Raw genomic sequence first — 15,006 nt, forward strand, 5'->3', positions numbered from 1 at the left:
TCTGGCTATATACATGGAAGCAATGCAGTAGTTGTAGTAGTGCACAGGCAAAGCTACTGCACTTATATATTATTGATATATATGATGAAATTCACTACAGTGATTACCCTACTGATCAATTGTGTGAAATTTCTGAGAGCCTGTGTCCAAGTGTTTACTAAAATGGTACACATTATAACTTATTTGTGCTTATAATTGTATTGTTGTGCACAAATGTACGCAACAGTGCTAACTCCAAGACACATTTCTTCAAACATGTCAAATGAAGTGTAAATGTGTCATATAATTCTGCCTAAAGATTATGAAATAGGACTTGGTGATTACCACCATATTCCTCACCCGAGGTCCAAGGGGGAAGGGGGGGCCCACTTTTTTGTCCCAGGCCCAGCTGGTAATGATGGATGATACCACAATTTTTGCTATCAATACAATACCAAGTACTTTGGAGGTATTTTTTTCAATACTGATAATCGATACTGGTCAAACCTTATGTTTGAAGGTATTTCAATAAATAAAAAAAAGTTTCAAATAGGCTCTAAAGGACAGATTAAACACCTGACACAGATGGATCAGTCTTCAGTCTCATCAATATGCAGCGTTTGTGTTTTTGATGCAAAAGAATGAAGAAATGGACTGTATATGTCTAAAATGAATGCCTAGTCTTATCATTTAAGATAAGATAAGATATTCCTTTATTGATTTGCATATTCTAATTATATAAAATTTGCAGAGCAGTATCGATACCATATTTTACTTCAATCAATACTTCAATACCGATACTCTCATCCCTACCAGCCAGTCAGAGCGCTTACACTGACCACAATATCGGTCATACAGAAGAGTTATTAGACCTTCTTCATGCAGCAGAGTGACTAAGAATATGTGTTTGTAGAAGAGTTCAGAGTTGTTCAGTTATGACTTAAGCGCTGTGTGATGGAAATATAATCCTTGTCTTGAGCAAAGCAGTAGTAAATCAGAAACTAAACTTGACAAGACAATAAACATATTTCCCGCAATAGAACAGCCTATTTTGGACCATTACATGAAATGCAGCGGACACCAAGGAGACGAGGATGTGAGTTAGTCTGATGGTTAAGTCAGGATGGGCCGAGAGGTCAGAAGCTTCAAAGTTAATTGCTAGTTTAGTGTTGCTGTTTTTACCTCTGCCTTAAATGAGACGTGAATTGTGGAGCTGTTGATCAGTTAAAACACTGATGCAACTGAGAGACACAGGAGTGAGTGGGAGAAAGCAGGGGAGAGAGGAGGGGGAGTTAGCAGTGAGAGCAGTGGAGAAACTAGGGGGAACAGCAGGGGAGAGAGGTGGGGAGAGAGCAGGGGATAGAGGAGGGGATAGAGCAGTGAGAGCAGTGGAGAGAGGTGAGGAGAGAGCAGGGGAGAGAGGAGGAAAGGAGTGCATGCAACAGAAGAAAGCAGAAACAACTGAAAAGATTGTGTGAGCGTGCATGTGTGTGTGTGTGTGTGTGTGTGTGTGTGTGTGTGCGTGCGTGCGTGCGTGCGTGTGTGTGTGCGTGCGTGCGTGTGCGCGTGTGCGTGTGAGCGTGTGTGTCTGTGTGTGTGTGTGTGTGTGTGTGTGTGTGTGTGTGTGCGTGCGTGCGTGCGTGCGTGTGTGTGTGTGTGTGTGCATGTGCGTGTGTGTGTGTGTGTGTGCATGAGTGGACAGGTCTACAGGGCTGCACATGCGTGAGAAGGTGCTAGAAAAGGCCCAGCCAGTTCTATTCTGGCCCACCCAAAATGTTAATCCTGGCACAGCTACTGTTATTCCTCCATTTCCTCTCCAAGCGCTGAAATGTAAATTAGGCTAATTAACATATGAAACAGCTGACACGTTGTACACAGCTTCCCCTGCGCCTCCTGCAGGCTTTAACTGGGAGTGTGACACATTTTCATCTCACATCACAACTTGCAGTGCCAAAATATGCTAACGCTAATGAGCGAGTTAGCTTCAGAATTAGTTTATTGGGCCCTATTCACAATGCAAGGTCAGAAATTCACGATAATGAGCTCATTTTTAAAAATAAAAGATGGAGAACACGGACATCCAGTGTTATTTTGTTAGAATATTGTTGTTTTTAAATGTACATTTAAGGAGTTTAAGGAGTTACAAGGAGTACTCAAGTTAAAATATTTGGTTTATTTCTTATCTCTGGATTTTTGGGGGGAAACTATAAAGGTCTTACCCTTTTTTTGGTTACACTGTGGTAGGAAATTCATACAATAGACGTTTTGTGAAAAAATTAAGCTTTCCAACACGCATGTCTCTGTTGCATAAAACATGATTTCTTGTGACTGTCAACAAGAGCTTTTTATTCTTCTTCTTCTTCTGTCTAGCGTCCACCATACTAAACAAGCAATCTATCTTCCCTTTCAGATGCTGACCACACTCAAGGCCCTATCGACGGAAGCCTATATGCCCGGATCCGCAAAAAAGACTCCCTGGAGGGGGTCGTCACCATTAACGGTCTCCCAGTCCACGAAAATCCTCTGACCAATGCAGAAACATCCCTCCAGACCACCAACCATTCCCTCCAAACAACTGACCAAACCCTCCCTGTCACCGGCCCCACTGCCCTTCCCGCTGTCGACCACACCCTCTCAGTGAGCAGCGACTCCGGCAACTCCACAGCCTCCATCAAAACCGACCGCACCGATGAGCACAGCCAGTCCCTGCAGGGTGGGGTGAGCGTTAACAACCCACCAGTAACCCACCCGCCGCTTAGTCCACAAGAGAAGAGAGAACTTGACCAGCTTCTGAGCGGACTCGAACCTCCGAACCAACGTCAAGCCTACCTATCAACATCTACCAGCCCGGGAGGTGGGGTGAGGCATCTTGTTCCAGCACAGGTGCATGTCAACGGGGGACATAACAGAGCAATCAGTGCGCCCACGGAAGAACGGGAGACGGATATTCTTGATGACGAATTGCCGAACAGTCAAGAAGGCAATAGTGTGGACAGCTTAGGGACAATTTCTTCTTTAGACGGTCAAGCTACTCCAGCAGATCTTTACTACCAATCGCAAACGCCGGTCAGCCAAAACGACGGGCCATACCTTGAGAGAGGGAGTGAGAAATTGACTGAGATGCCTGTATACGGATCAAGAACGCCTACCACAATGCAAGAGCATGGTGTTGACTCACCATCGCCACAGGGAGGATATAACAGCTACCAGAATGGGAATGGAATGTACCGCTCGCAGTCCTTTGGGAACCAGGCTGGCAGCAGTCCGGAGACCAACCCCAAACTGATGCCAAGGGCCCCAGAGAGGAGCACGAGCAGCAGAGAGGCGGTTCAAAGAGGTCTCAACAACTGGCACCAGTACAGTCTCCCTGATGATCCATTTGGTCCTCCTCTGCAGTCCACCCACAGCCTCCCACATTTCCCGACCTCAGCCTCCCAGCGGGACATCGAGCAGTCCATCGAAGCCCTAAACATGCTAATGCTAGATCTAGACCCGATCAACTCCCACATGTCCAAGTCCCACAGTGCGCCAACGGGGGAGAACAACCTCAGTGCATCCAAGGTTCCTTTCTCCCAAACCTTGGCAAGACCGTCATACCAGGCAGACTCCGCAATCCACGGATACAATAATTCTGATTCAGTCAACAGCGCCTTCCATCAACCCCAGCAGTCACCTGGAAGGGTTTCTGCAATCCCTAACCCGAGTCCAATCATGGATTCACCCGCTTTCTCCCCGCAGCGTCCGAATACTGGCTACCAAAACACCACCCCTTCACAAACCCCTGAATCCTACATCCATTCTCGGCAAGCAACACCCCACTACTCCGAACAGTCTAATTTCAACCAGCAGAAATCTATGAATTCGTACCAGGGAGGACCGGAGTCACACTCCCCGGACCTCCTGGGTTCATCGCCATACCCAGGCTACAGTGCCTCTTCCTCCCCCATCCCAGCAAACACGCCCCAGCCCAAGGAAACTTCCTCTACGTCTTTGGCCAGAGAGCAGGATCCCGAGGAAGAGCTCAACCTCGAAGGCCTGGTGGCTCATAGAATTGCAGGTAAAACTAAAGTATTTTTTTATCGTAATGAAGAACTGCTTCTACCCGTCTTAGTTTTTGGCAGGGTGATATCGCTGCTATACCATCGGCAGGTGAATGTCAATTTTTCACTTCTTGTATGTGAATAATACAACAGATTATTAGACCACTTGCTAAATGTTATACCCTCTCACAGCTCACAAATGCACAGGATTTACGCAAAAATCATTGGGTAACGCTTTAAAATCAGGTTCTTTAGTAAGCTCTATATAAGATAAACAATAAGCACTAGTTATTTGTTCATGCAGTTATAAGGCATTTACTAGTATTTGTAGATCACTTATAATAACTTGTTAATAAGCCAACAAAAACAACAAAAACATGTATGTTATTAAACATTTACAAAATGTTTTGCAGAGCATTAAAGCTTACCAAACTATTTTCAACAACTAAGTGCTTATAAACAAATAAATAGTGCTTATTAACTTATTTTAAAGCGTAACTAATTATTGTTTTTGCATGCATTTTTTTTTTTTGTTGTGGACGTTTTACTTCTTTTTTTTAAGTATGTCATTTGTTAACACATTTTTTTATCCATTCAAATCATATCCTTTACTTTTTTTTTTTCATTATTCTCACCTTTATTTTCTTTTCACTATGTCATTCTATGGCTTTCTACTCTGCACTCTGTCCATCTCTGCATACCTCCTTCCGCTTCACCTCCACACACACCCTGACCTGCTCCTGCCCCTGCCCAGAGTACAACGCTCGAATCCAGGGCATCAGTGAGAGCATCACCCCTCAGTCTGACCGCCTCCGCTCCTATTCCTTTTCTGGTTTGTCCTTTTTCAACTCACTTTTCTGTTCTTCCTTTTGATATTTTTTACACATTTTACCATGCATCTTTAACTTTAACATTATTCTCAGTGTTTATTGTTCACTTTATTAGTAATGGGTCAATGAGATCAAGGAGGAAAAAATTTGACCTCGAAAAAATTAAACAAATTTATTCTAAAGTATATTCTAAAGTATAATCCTGAATCTGTATAAACCTCCAAGAAATGTTAATCTCATTTTGTGAAATCTTTGAACACTTTTCATTGCAGGTGTTCTCTTTATGTTCAGGCGACCAAAACCAAAAAACAATAAATACAGATGATGAGTAATACTCTAATCTCAACATTTTAACAGTTCTAGATATTATTTGGTTACATTGAAAGTAAAAGAAACACAATGATTAAAATATGCAATATCATGATTGATTTTAGTTTAAACAACTTTTATTTTTTCAATGTTTTTGGCGCAAAGTGCTACAGAACAGTAAAACAGCCATGACCACTATTACTTTGAGCCAAACATTAAGAAATAATTCACTTTATTCAGAAACACATTGCAAAACTGAATGTCAAACATAGACAGTCACACTGAAGTTGTAATTGTGCTACCGGTATATATGTATATATTTTTTTCATAAAGTCCTTTTAGTAGAGCATGATAAGCTAATTTGACATTCAATAGTGAATATCATTGAGCCACTTGTCCAGTAGATTATATCACAGTTTGTTTTGGATTCATTTAGGAGTCAGATCGAGAGGGATGACCCCAGAAGTGACGCAGGAGACAGGCCGTCGTCGGACCACTAGCGAGGGCCAGTACCAGAGCAGCCTTGAAAACCGCTCCGGCGTGAGTTCCCCCGATTTTGCGCATAACTTAGCGCTTAATCCTGGAGGAAGACCGAGAGAAGTAAGTATAATAAGCCCTAACCCTGGAATCTGTTTTGCACCAAGCTTCTTTGAATTTACACCGCCCTCTGCTAATATTGACAACCCTGGTCTAATCAACGATGAAGAAGTTAGCTATGTGGTAGTTTTGGAGATTTCGCACAGAATTGGGCCACATCTTATTCACAAAAAATAAAATGTACATTTACAGGTGTGCAATTTTGGATTTATCGGTTTATATATAAGAAAATAGTGACTATGTATTTATTTAATTGTTAATTAATATATTATGTTTTAATATATATTATGTTTTAATATCAGTTTATAAGAGTTTTTTTTTTTTTGGAGTGGCTACAAAACATTTTAGAACACTACAGTACATCTGTCATTTGGACTCTTCTTTTTTCCAAAGAAGTTACAACTAAGTAAACCACTGTTTGGAGTATGTTAATAGATCATATTTGGTTCTTTCAGGGCCCTATGCACAGCTACCGTGAGGCGTTCGAGGACCATGAGAGCAGCGGCAGTCCCACATTCAGAGGCGGTGGTGAGAGCTCCCCCCTGACCCCATGCTTCCCCGTGTCACCACAGACTCCTTACTTCAACATGTGTAGGTCCAACACACTGTAGAGAAAGAGTTAAACAAAGCACTTTGGATCTGTTGTTAATTACTGTACACATAATTAGTAGCACACAAAAAACATATCAGGAGCTGAAAACGTGTCAGTCTTTACAATGCTGTGCCTTGCTGCGCTATTTTTGGCTCGCTCGCGCCCCCTGGTAGGCAGAAAGTGTGCGCAGCAGGCAAGAGCGAGGTCTGTTTTGGATTTCATCTGCCTTTTTATGGACGACATTTTTGTTGATTTTGTTTTATACAATGGAGCATGTCACCTACACTTTGTTTCTAGAACTGTGCCAAAAAAGGTTGGAAGAAACAACTTAAACTTAAATGAGAGCAGATAAAAACAGCTCCACATCACCCTGATCTATGGCCAGTGCCACGGCAATTATTGTTGTAAGTAAACCTAGAACAGGCTAAAACATGTGGACCGTGGAACTGTGAGGACAAGGCCTGTATAAAAGCAGTCGTTTAATGTGAAGTGGAGCAGAGCCTGCTGCCACCGCCATTAGACGAGAGACGCAGCTTCTTCAGTGAATTTCAAACATCTACTACACCTGACTTACACTGTATTACGCAAGTGCTTGTAAGTGCTTAGTATGTTTTAATAGTTCAGTTTTGGGGCATTGTTGATTGATAGAGTGAATTTGAGAGTTAAAACGTCCCTGAAATGTTCTAAAACGTTTTCCCAAGTCCCTGATGTTTTTGCCCTCAACCATAATTGAAAAAAACATTAGATAGTGACCTACAGTTTATACCGTTTATTAGATCCACAGATAGCATTTCTTGGTGTAGTGGTTTCTGCCTACCACCAGGCTGTGATCGCTCGTATGACAGGGGACTTTGTTGGCCTCTTTATAGTGGCAAACTCATACATTGTAATCTTGCTGAATGGACAGTGGAATAAACTCTTTTGTGCATTGGGGGCAGTAGTATGTATAATATATTGCTGAAGGTCTTGCTGAAATAATTCCTATCAATCCTTTTGTTGGGAAAAATTTATTATGCATTGTTTTTATCCATAATTAAAGCTGGGGTACCTAATTTTCGCACAGCAAAATCAGAAGAAAGTATTTAAATAAACCAGTGTCTCACTCATACAATTGTTTTGGTACATTGTTAACATCCACAAGCATTGATTTTCAGGTGCGGGCTCGGCTTTTTAACAGCTTTCAGCTTTAACTCGTGCCGACGGACCCAAACACAGCCAACCAGGCCGTTGCTTTCAGCTCTTATTTCTGGGTTGAGGAAACATTTATTATTAGGGGCAGGCAGCCCACAGCTGCCTCATTGTTGTCATAAAGTGCTCTTTGGGGGACAAAAAAAAATTGTGCATTTACAAAAAAATACTAAAGCCACTACCCCAGCGTTAAATGTTTTTTGCTCATCTGGAGCTTTTTGAAAGCAGGAGACAAGTTGTACTCTACATTACTTTGTTATAGATGCAAAATAGAAACTTTTCAAAATAGAAAATTTCTCCATTTAAACTTGGTAATGAGGGACAATGGGCCTCATTCATGAATCGTTCTGACGCACACATTTGTTCTTACGGCCTTCTAGCGAAGGTTTTTGGCATTCACAAAATGTTCTTCTGGAGCACTCTTACGCACAGACATTCTGCTGTCTTAGAATATTATCACTCTTGTATTTCGAACCAAAAGTTCAAATTCCCATATAATTGTTAGTTTTATTTATTTAAAATGATAAAAGGTATGATCAGGCATGATATAGAGCATGTCACCCCCCCAGACCCAGCCAGAGCGCACTTGTCCCCCTGATCCACCATCACCCGTGTGGCCACGGAGACTGTGGATTGCATAAAACACGCTAAAACCTCTTGGTTTATTTTGTGGACTTAAATATGCTTCCATGAGTGTGCTCGTGTGTGTCTGAACATTTCTAATGCTGCTGAGCTTGTAAAACAGTGATAGTCTGTAGACTTCCTCGTTCCCTTTTTTCTCCTCGCTCCATCTCAGTGTCATGTGTCCTGTGGAGGTTTAGAGTGTGTTTCTTAGCAAATACATTTTACATATGTAAAAAATCATGTAAATGAGTGACGTTGTTGCATGCTCCTGAATTTGGCGCAACTCTCATTTAAGTTTATTTATGAAGCACAATTAGTACACGAAGAAAAAAATCTTCACTTATCAGAAAACATGCAGTAAAATCACAATACAAACAGACAAAAAAATGAATATGAAATGTACAAGTGTTCTTTTAATGTACATTTTATATTCATGTTTTTGTGCAAGAGTTGTTAGTCTAGATTTGAACATTGTCAGAGTAGAAACCTGTCTGTAATAAGCTACAATTTGAATTTTGATGGTTTAATTCACAGGGAAAAAAAAGCTCAGTTTCCCCCCCAACTTCTGCCACTCAACCACCGCTTTGCATTGGTGGACTCTCACCATTGGTGGTCTTGTGAAAAACAATTACCTGAACAAAATCTTTAAATTATATAGAATTCTTCGTTGCTGTGGGTAGTTGTTGATTTTAGTTTTAGTCAATGCTCAAAGAGAACGGAAAACTATGATCTTACAATATCTTGCCACACAGTACTGACTATTGCAACTGAACATTAACTGTAGCCTACATTGTTTTAATAGCAGATAAAATGTAGTTTCTCCTTACAGTCATGTGATTCCCACACACTCCCATTGGAGACCAGTGCTCCACAGGCTAGATTCTCCTCTGGACACTGCACCTTACCCCCAGGACCCCAGGCCTCAAATTCCCCTTGGTGTCCATCCACCCAGAACCAGTGTCCGGACAGAAAGCGCTGACCCATCCACACGTGTTCCGTCGAGACGTCTTTATTCAGCTCATTCTGGATCAGCATCATTTCTGTCTCTGAAGAGATGGAGGCCAGATCTTTGAAGTGCGTTCTACAGTGTATTAATGCTTCCTCCCAGGTCTTCTCCTCCCTCACCACATGCACACTGTAGCAGAAAAAGGAACCATCAAAACCGGAGGATGCATCATGCCAGCGATAGTTTTTCATGAGTCCATAACGTTGAGCGATATCCGATAGATCAGGCTGACCAGCATCCCAATAGAACCATTTCACTTCTCCTCCTCCGGACCACATCCACTTATCTAGATCGGTCGTGTTCCTCAGTAAGCCAAACCAGCTAAATCCAGAATAATTCCCGGCCAGTTCTTGCAGCAGATTCATATCTGATTGGTCATTGACAGGTGCTAGGTCTGTGAATTTGTCAACGCAGTGTGAATGAGCAGCAAACCAGTTTCCTCTCTTTTGGACATAAACATACTTTGTTAGCGTTGCAGATATTGTTCCCAGAAGCAAAAGGAGTTGGAAGCTCAGACCCATGGTTGTATGTGATCTCTATTCAAGATTAGAGTGGAACTAGATTTGAGTTAAATCAAATGAGCTGCTTTGGGAATGTTTGCATATGGGCAGACGCTCTCCGTCACAAAAGTTTAAATGGCGTTTTTTTTCTATAATGAAGCCTATTACATTTACTTGAGAATATAGCAAAACAAAATCACGTACATTATGTCTACTTTATTTTTCATATTTTACTATGAAGTACATTGGATTCTTATTAGTGCATTTCTTTCTCATGTTAAATCAGAAAATACATTAACTTTTTCTCAAGTGTATGCTGAGCTTCATGTGAAAGCCAGCAAAACAAGGAAAGAGTTGCTTTTAAGGACTTAACATCACACTTCGGTCAAACAAATAGATTAATTTAGCCCATGCCCTGGTACCATAAGTACCTTAGATGTTAGTAAAATTTCACAATGAAATGACATATGACAATTTCTAAACATTTCAACACAAAATCTGTACAAAACATGCAACCTATTGCAGATTTAATGGTCACTTATACTTATTTGCGTAGGCCAAGACCCACAGCAACAAGTGGGGGAAAATGTGACTATGAAATCGGATGGAGATTAAATACAATGCCTCACAAACAACGCATTTGCTTTGGCATTGTTTCATGTTGTGCTTCATAATACATCCACATACAGTCACCGTCTGCAACGTCAGCATGAAGCCAAGCGTATAATATGTAAATTCAACATAAGACAGTAAGGTAAAACCAAAAATAGTCAAAGTAAAATGTTTTGTGTGCACAGATGTTGCGCTGATACCACCAACATGAAGAGTGCAGCAGTTTAACAATCGCCTATAAGGATCCAAAATCGAGTCACACTTCACCCTAGTCGGGGTGATGCAAACCTGGGCAAACATCACTTGTAGTGTGTTCCGGGCTTTACATCTCCCTTTAATCCAAAGGAATGTGTTCAGTCATATGTTTAAGTTAAAACACAAGACTTGGGCTGAAGTGTCCAAAAGTTGTTGAACATTTTGTGTTGAAAAATGAATAATAGTATCGAACTTCCAGTTATGGTTCAGACTGACTTGTCGCACTGCTACCCACTGTTGTCGATATTTTCTTTTCATATCTCATTTTCAGGACAAAACTGACTTCCCCATAAGCTGGATGTTAAAACAAGATCAAGGTCTAATAACAGCCAAGTTGGTGTATACCATATTCCAGTCATTTTGAGCCATCTGCCAGGTAAATCTTAGCCATTAGAAGAACTTATTTGCAGAATAAAGGCGTTATCATCTTTAGAAAATGAATGGATAGCTGGATAACATCCATGGCTAAAAAGGGCAATCTGTGCAGTGAAACGATAAGCTTCCGGATGTGAGTCTGTCTAATTAAAATTTTGTTATCTAGCATTTGCATAACCTTTTTAAACAATTCAGTAATTCATTTTCTACCACTAGTTCCCATTAGGGTTAGTGTGACTGTAGCCATCCCAGTGACTCTGGGCCTTAGGTGGGGTACTTTTTAAACAATGTATTGTGTTGAACCTGAGAGCTTATATTTGGTTAAAACCCCTTGTGTACTTATAGAATAAACCGAATCCATAAATGGTCTATATTAAGAGCTATATTTATTTGCGATAAAACTTTTCAATAACTTTTTTTTTTTCAAATTTTAGTGCAATCAATTTTTGCAAGGCTCAACACTAATACGCATAAGGTATATGGATTTAACCTCACATCAGTCAAAGTAGAATGTCCATATGACTTTATTTTATTGCAGTAGTTAGAGTCAATTTGTTTGTTGAAGAGCTGCTACTTTTGCATATGCAGTATGCCACACGCACAAAGAAGAGTGCATTTTAATCATTTGAAAAGGAAAAACTTTTTGCAAACAGCATCACTTTTGAATAATAATCATTTTTTGCTTTTTTGCAAACTTTGCTTCCAAAACTATAGAGAGTGCATTTTAATCAACACAATGTCATAATGCAATCCTTAGTAAATCATATAACAAACAACAATAATATAAGGTATTCAAATATATAGTATAAGAATCTGCTGTTGAATGAAAACAATCAAATGAAATTATAGCTTCTATGCAACTTTGGGGTATGATGAGTGTAACATTTTCCTATTAACATTAAATATGTTTTAATTGTGGCTATCATTGTAGGATAGCTTTTTGGAACTTGTGCTTGAATGTGTATTTGTCCTAGCTGAATCCAAATGCTCAAAAACATTCTACTCATGTGTGCACAATCGCAAGGCCATTTTATCTAACAATATCTTGTCTCGTCCCTAATCTCCACACATCTCTACTTGTCAAGCAAAAACAACACTTCAAACAAGACATCAGGTTAAGAACAGATAAAATGCCGTTTCTCCTGACAGTCATGAGCGTGCCACTGTTTGACTTTTCCACTGCTGAGTCCCAGTGCTCCACAGGCCAGATTCTGCTCCGGACAATCCGACTTAGCCCCGGGACCCCAGGCTTCATATTCCCCTTTGTGTCCATCAACCCAGAACCAGTGTCCGGACAGAAAGCGCAGACCCATCCACACGTGGTCAGTGGAGACGTCTTTATTCAGCTCATTCTGGATCAGCATCATCTCTGTCTCTGAAGAGATGGAGGCCAGATCTGTGTGTTGCTTTCTACAGTGTTCCAACGCTTCCTCCCAGGTCTTCTCCTCCCTCACCACACGCACATTGTAGCAGAAAAAGAAAGAGGCAATATAGATGGGCGCATCATGCCAGCGATAGTTGAGCAGAATCCCGTACTTTTCATTCGTCCAGCCTTGAGGTTGCCCGACGTCCTAGTAAAATGCAGTCACTTCTCCGCCTCCGGACCACATCCACTTGTCCGGATCACTGGTGTTCCTCATTAGTCCAAACCAGATGAAGCCAATATAATTGCCGGAGACTTGTTTAAGAAGGCTGGTGTCATACTCGCTAACGATAGGAGCCAGGTCGGTGTAGTGAGTACGGCAGTGTGTTAGCGCTTCATCCCAGAACGCGTATTCCCGAACAAAGACGTACATTCCAGTGGCCGTCGATATGACCAGCAGCAATAGAAAGAGATGAGAATGCATGGTTTTGGACTGCTCTGGACTGCTCCTGCATCGGAGTGCATGGAAATATATAACGCATATTCATATTTGCATAGGGAAGGACCCTTTCAAAATTCTATGTAAAACAAGTTGTAAAGCAGGTTGAAGTGTTGTATCATGCCTAAGCCCCCTTTTTGCAATTTACCACCCATAAACGACACAGAAATTAGTACTGCGTGAGCTTGGCAAGCCTCAATCCATATTTGAACTTGCATTCCAAAAATGAGAAAAATCACACTCGGACTTAATATGGACCCTTTTGACAGATGTTGGACTCAATGTGATGTAATTTCTTTTCATATGATTTATTTGAATGTATTTTCTTCTCTCTCTCTCTCTCTCTCTCTCTCTCTCTCTCTCTCTCTCTCTCGCTCTCTCTCTCTCTCTCTCTCTCTCTCTCCCTGTCTCTCTCGTACTAGTAGCAAAGAAAATACAACTTCTCATCACAGCTGGCCGCATTCCAAACTTTTATATCTGCAACTGTCTCCAATGTATTTGTCCCATCGCTCAGGAAAGATATCATTTGCAGAGCTGCGCAGCCTTTTAGCACAGGACAGCCAGGTTTACCCTCTGGTCCCCAGGCTTCATATTCCAGAGGCTGCCCGTCCACCCACAGCCAGTCTCCTGCCAAAAACCTCAGCCCAATCCACACACGTTCTGTAATTGAATATCCCAGTTCTCTTTGCATAAGTGTCAATTCTGTCTCAGATGCCACACTGGCCAGATCTTTGTGGTTCTTCCTGCAGTGATCGAGAGCCTCTTCCCAGGTCTTCCTCTCCCTCACAGCGTGGACTTTGTAGCAGAGGAAGGGAAAAAGCTTAGTTTTTTGTTCGTCATTCCAGTTCAGATCTGTGTAAACGTGTCCTTTGTCTTCTTTTTCTAAATAATTGTTAGGTTCCCCAGAGCTCCAGAAAGTTGTTTTAACTTCACCACCTCCGGACCATATCCATTTTGTATAATTAGTTGGGTCCCGCATCAATCCGATCCAATATTTTCCAACCACATTGTCCTTAATAAGAAGATTACGGTCATGCTCGTTGCTTATTGGAGCCAGGTCGGTGTAGTGGCTTCGGCAGTATGTTCGAGCTTCATCCCATGTCTTTTCTTGGTTCATGAAAATATATTTTCCATATATTGTAGAAACCACTTGAAGCAGCTGAAGCAGTGTAAGCACTCCTCCGTTTGAAGTCATGGCTGTCTTCTGGCAAAGATGAACCACAGCTCATATCTTAAATACATGAACCTGGTTTGCATAGGGAAGGACCCTTTCAAAACAAGTTGTAAAGCAGGTTGAAGTGTTGTATCATGCCTAAGCTCCCTTTTTGCAATTTACCACCCATAAACGACACAGAAATTAGTACTGCGTGAGCTTGGCAAGCCTCAACACAAATTTACCCTCTAACACCAGTCTCAAGTTCCTTTTGATGTTTTCTTGAAATTTGTAGCAGCCTATTTGTACCACTGTAATATTTATGCTTTTGTTAGAGTCAATAGAATTACTGTTGGTAGAGGTGGGAGTGTGTTCACCATTTGAAAATGAAAAGCCGCGTCACTCCTGAACATACTAAGTAGTGTTGTAGTGTCAATACAAATTTGAATGTTAACTATTTTATTTCAATCTTCATGAATTATAAAATGTTCAAAACTTGCAGTGCATAAGACACTTTTGTTTGTAAATATTTATCCCAGTTTTACAGTCAGCTGGCAGTGTGTGAAGATAAATAGTTAAAACATGTAAGTTGAAAATTATCAGAAGTAGAGTGGCTGAGGACAAAGCTAGGCTAAACCTAACTTTGAGCATTTAAAAAAATGTAAAGTTCAGCTCGGCATGAGCACAAGCAGTTTGAGTACTCTTGGGTGCAGTACCATGGAATGGCCACTAATGAATCTGTCTCACGGACAGAGGGGGAGTGTCTTATCCAGATAATATAATAAATCCATGGGGCGCATTCATCTTCAGGCGGCCAAACAATACAATTACGTAAACTATAATGGTGAAGGGTTGTCTTACCTTGCAATTTATTGAAGGGGGAACATTTTTTAAATTGCATATTTTATTTATCTCAGGAAACTTTTTATTGCAGTCCAACTTTTATTCACTTCATCAGCACTTTCTTGTAGCTACATTATATAACATACATATGCATTCAGATAAGAGACAGAACATTTACTATAAACCTATAAATAAAACATAAGATCACTCATTATTATCATTTGAAACAATTAGGCCTGTT

General features: G+C 41.0%; 1 protein-coding gene across 15 annotated transcripts in view; it reads left to right on the forward strand.

Annotated features, from left to right (window-relative positions):
* The window catches only part of tns1a (tensin 1a), a 189,422-nt gene that overhangs the window by 139,489 nt on the left and 34,927 nt on the right, over positions 1-15,006 (forward strand). For 12 of the 15 annotated variants that reach the window (XM_072447301.1, XM_072447271.1, XM_072447309.1 and 9 more), the window contains 4 exons: positions 2,390-4,036; positions 4,774-4,851; positions 5,595-5,758; positions 6,211-6,346. In XM_072447301.1, the coding sequence (XP_072303402.1) occupies positions 2,390-4,036; positions 4,774-4,851; positions 5,595-5,758; positions 6,211-6,346 (2,025 nt within the window). The remainder of the gene's footprint in view (positions 1-2,389; positions 4,037-4,773; positions 4,852-5,594; positions 5,759-6,210; positions 6,347-15,006) is intronic. The other 3 variants (XM_072447340.1, XM_072447357.1, XM_072447349.1) reach the window with 2 other exon arrangements.

The sequence above is a fragment of the Eucyclogobius newberryi genome, unplaced genomic scaffold, assembly GCF_026437365.1.
Source record: "Eucyclogobius newberryi isolate DKJ021-1_F unplaced genomic scaffold, fEucNew1.0.hap1 SCAF_1, whole genome shotgun sequence".
Lineage (NCBI taxonomy): Eukaryota > Metazoa > Chordata > Actinopteri > Gobiiformes > Gobiidae > Eucyclogobius > Eucyclogobius newberryi.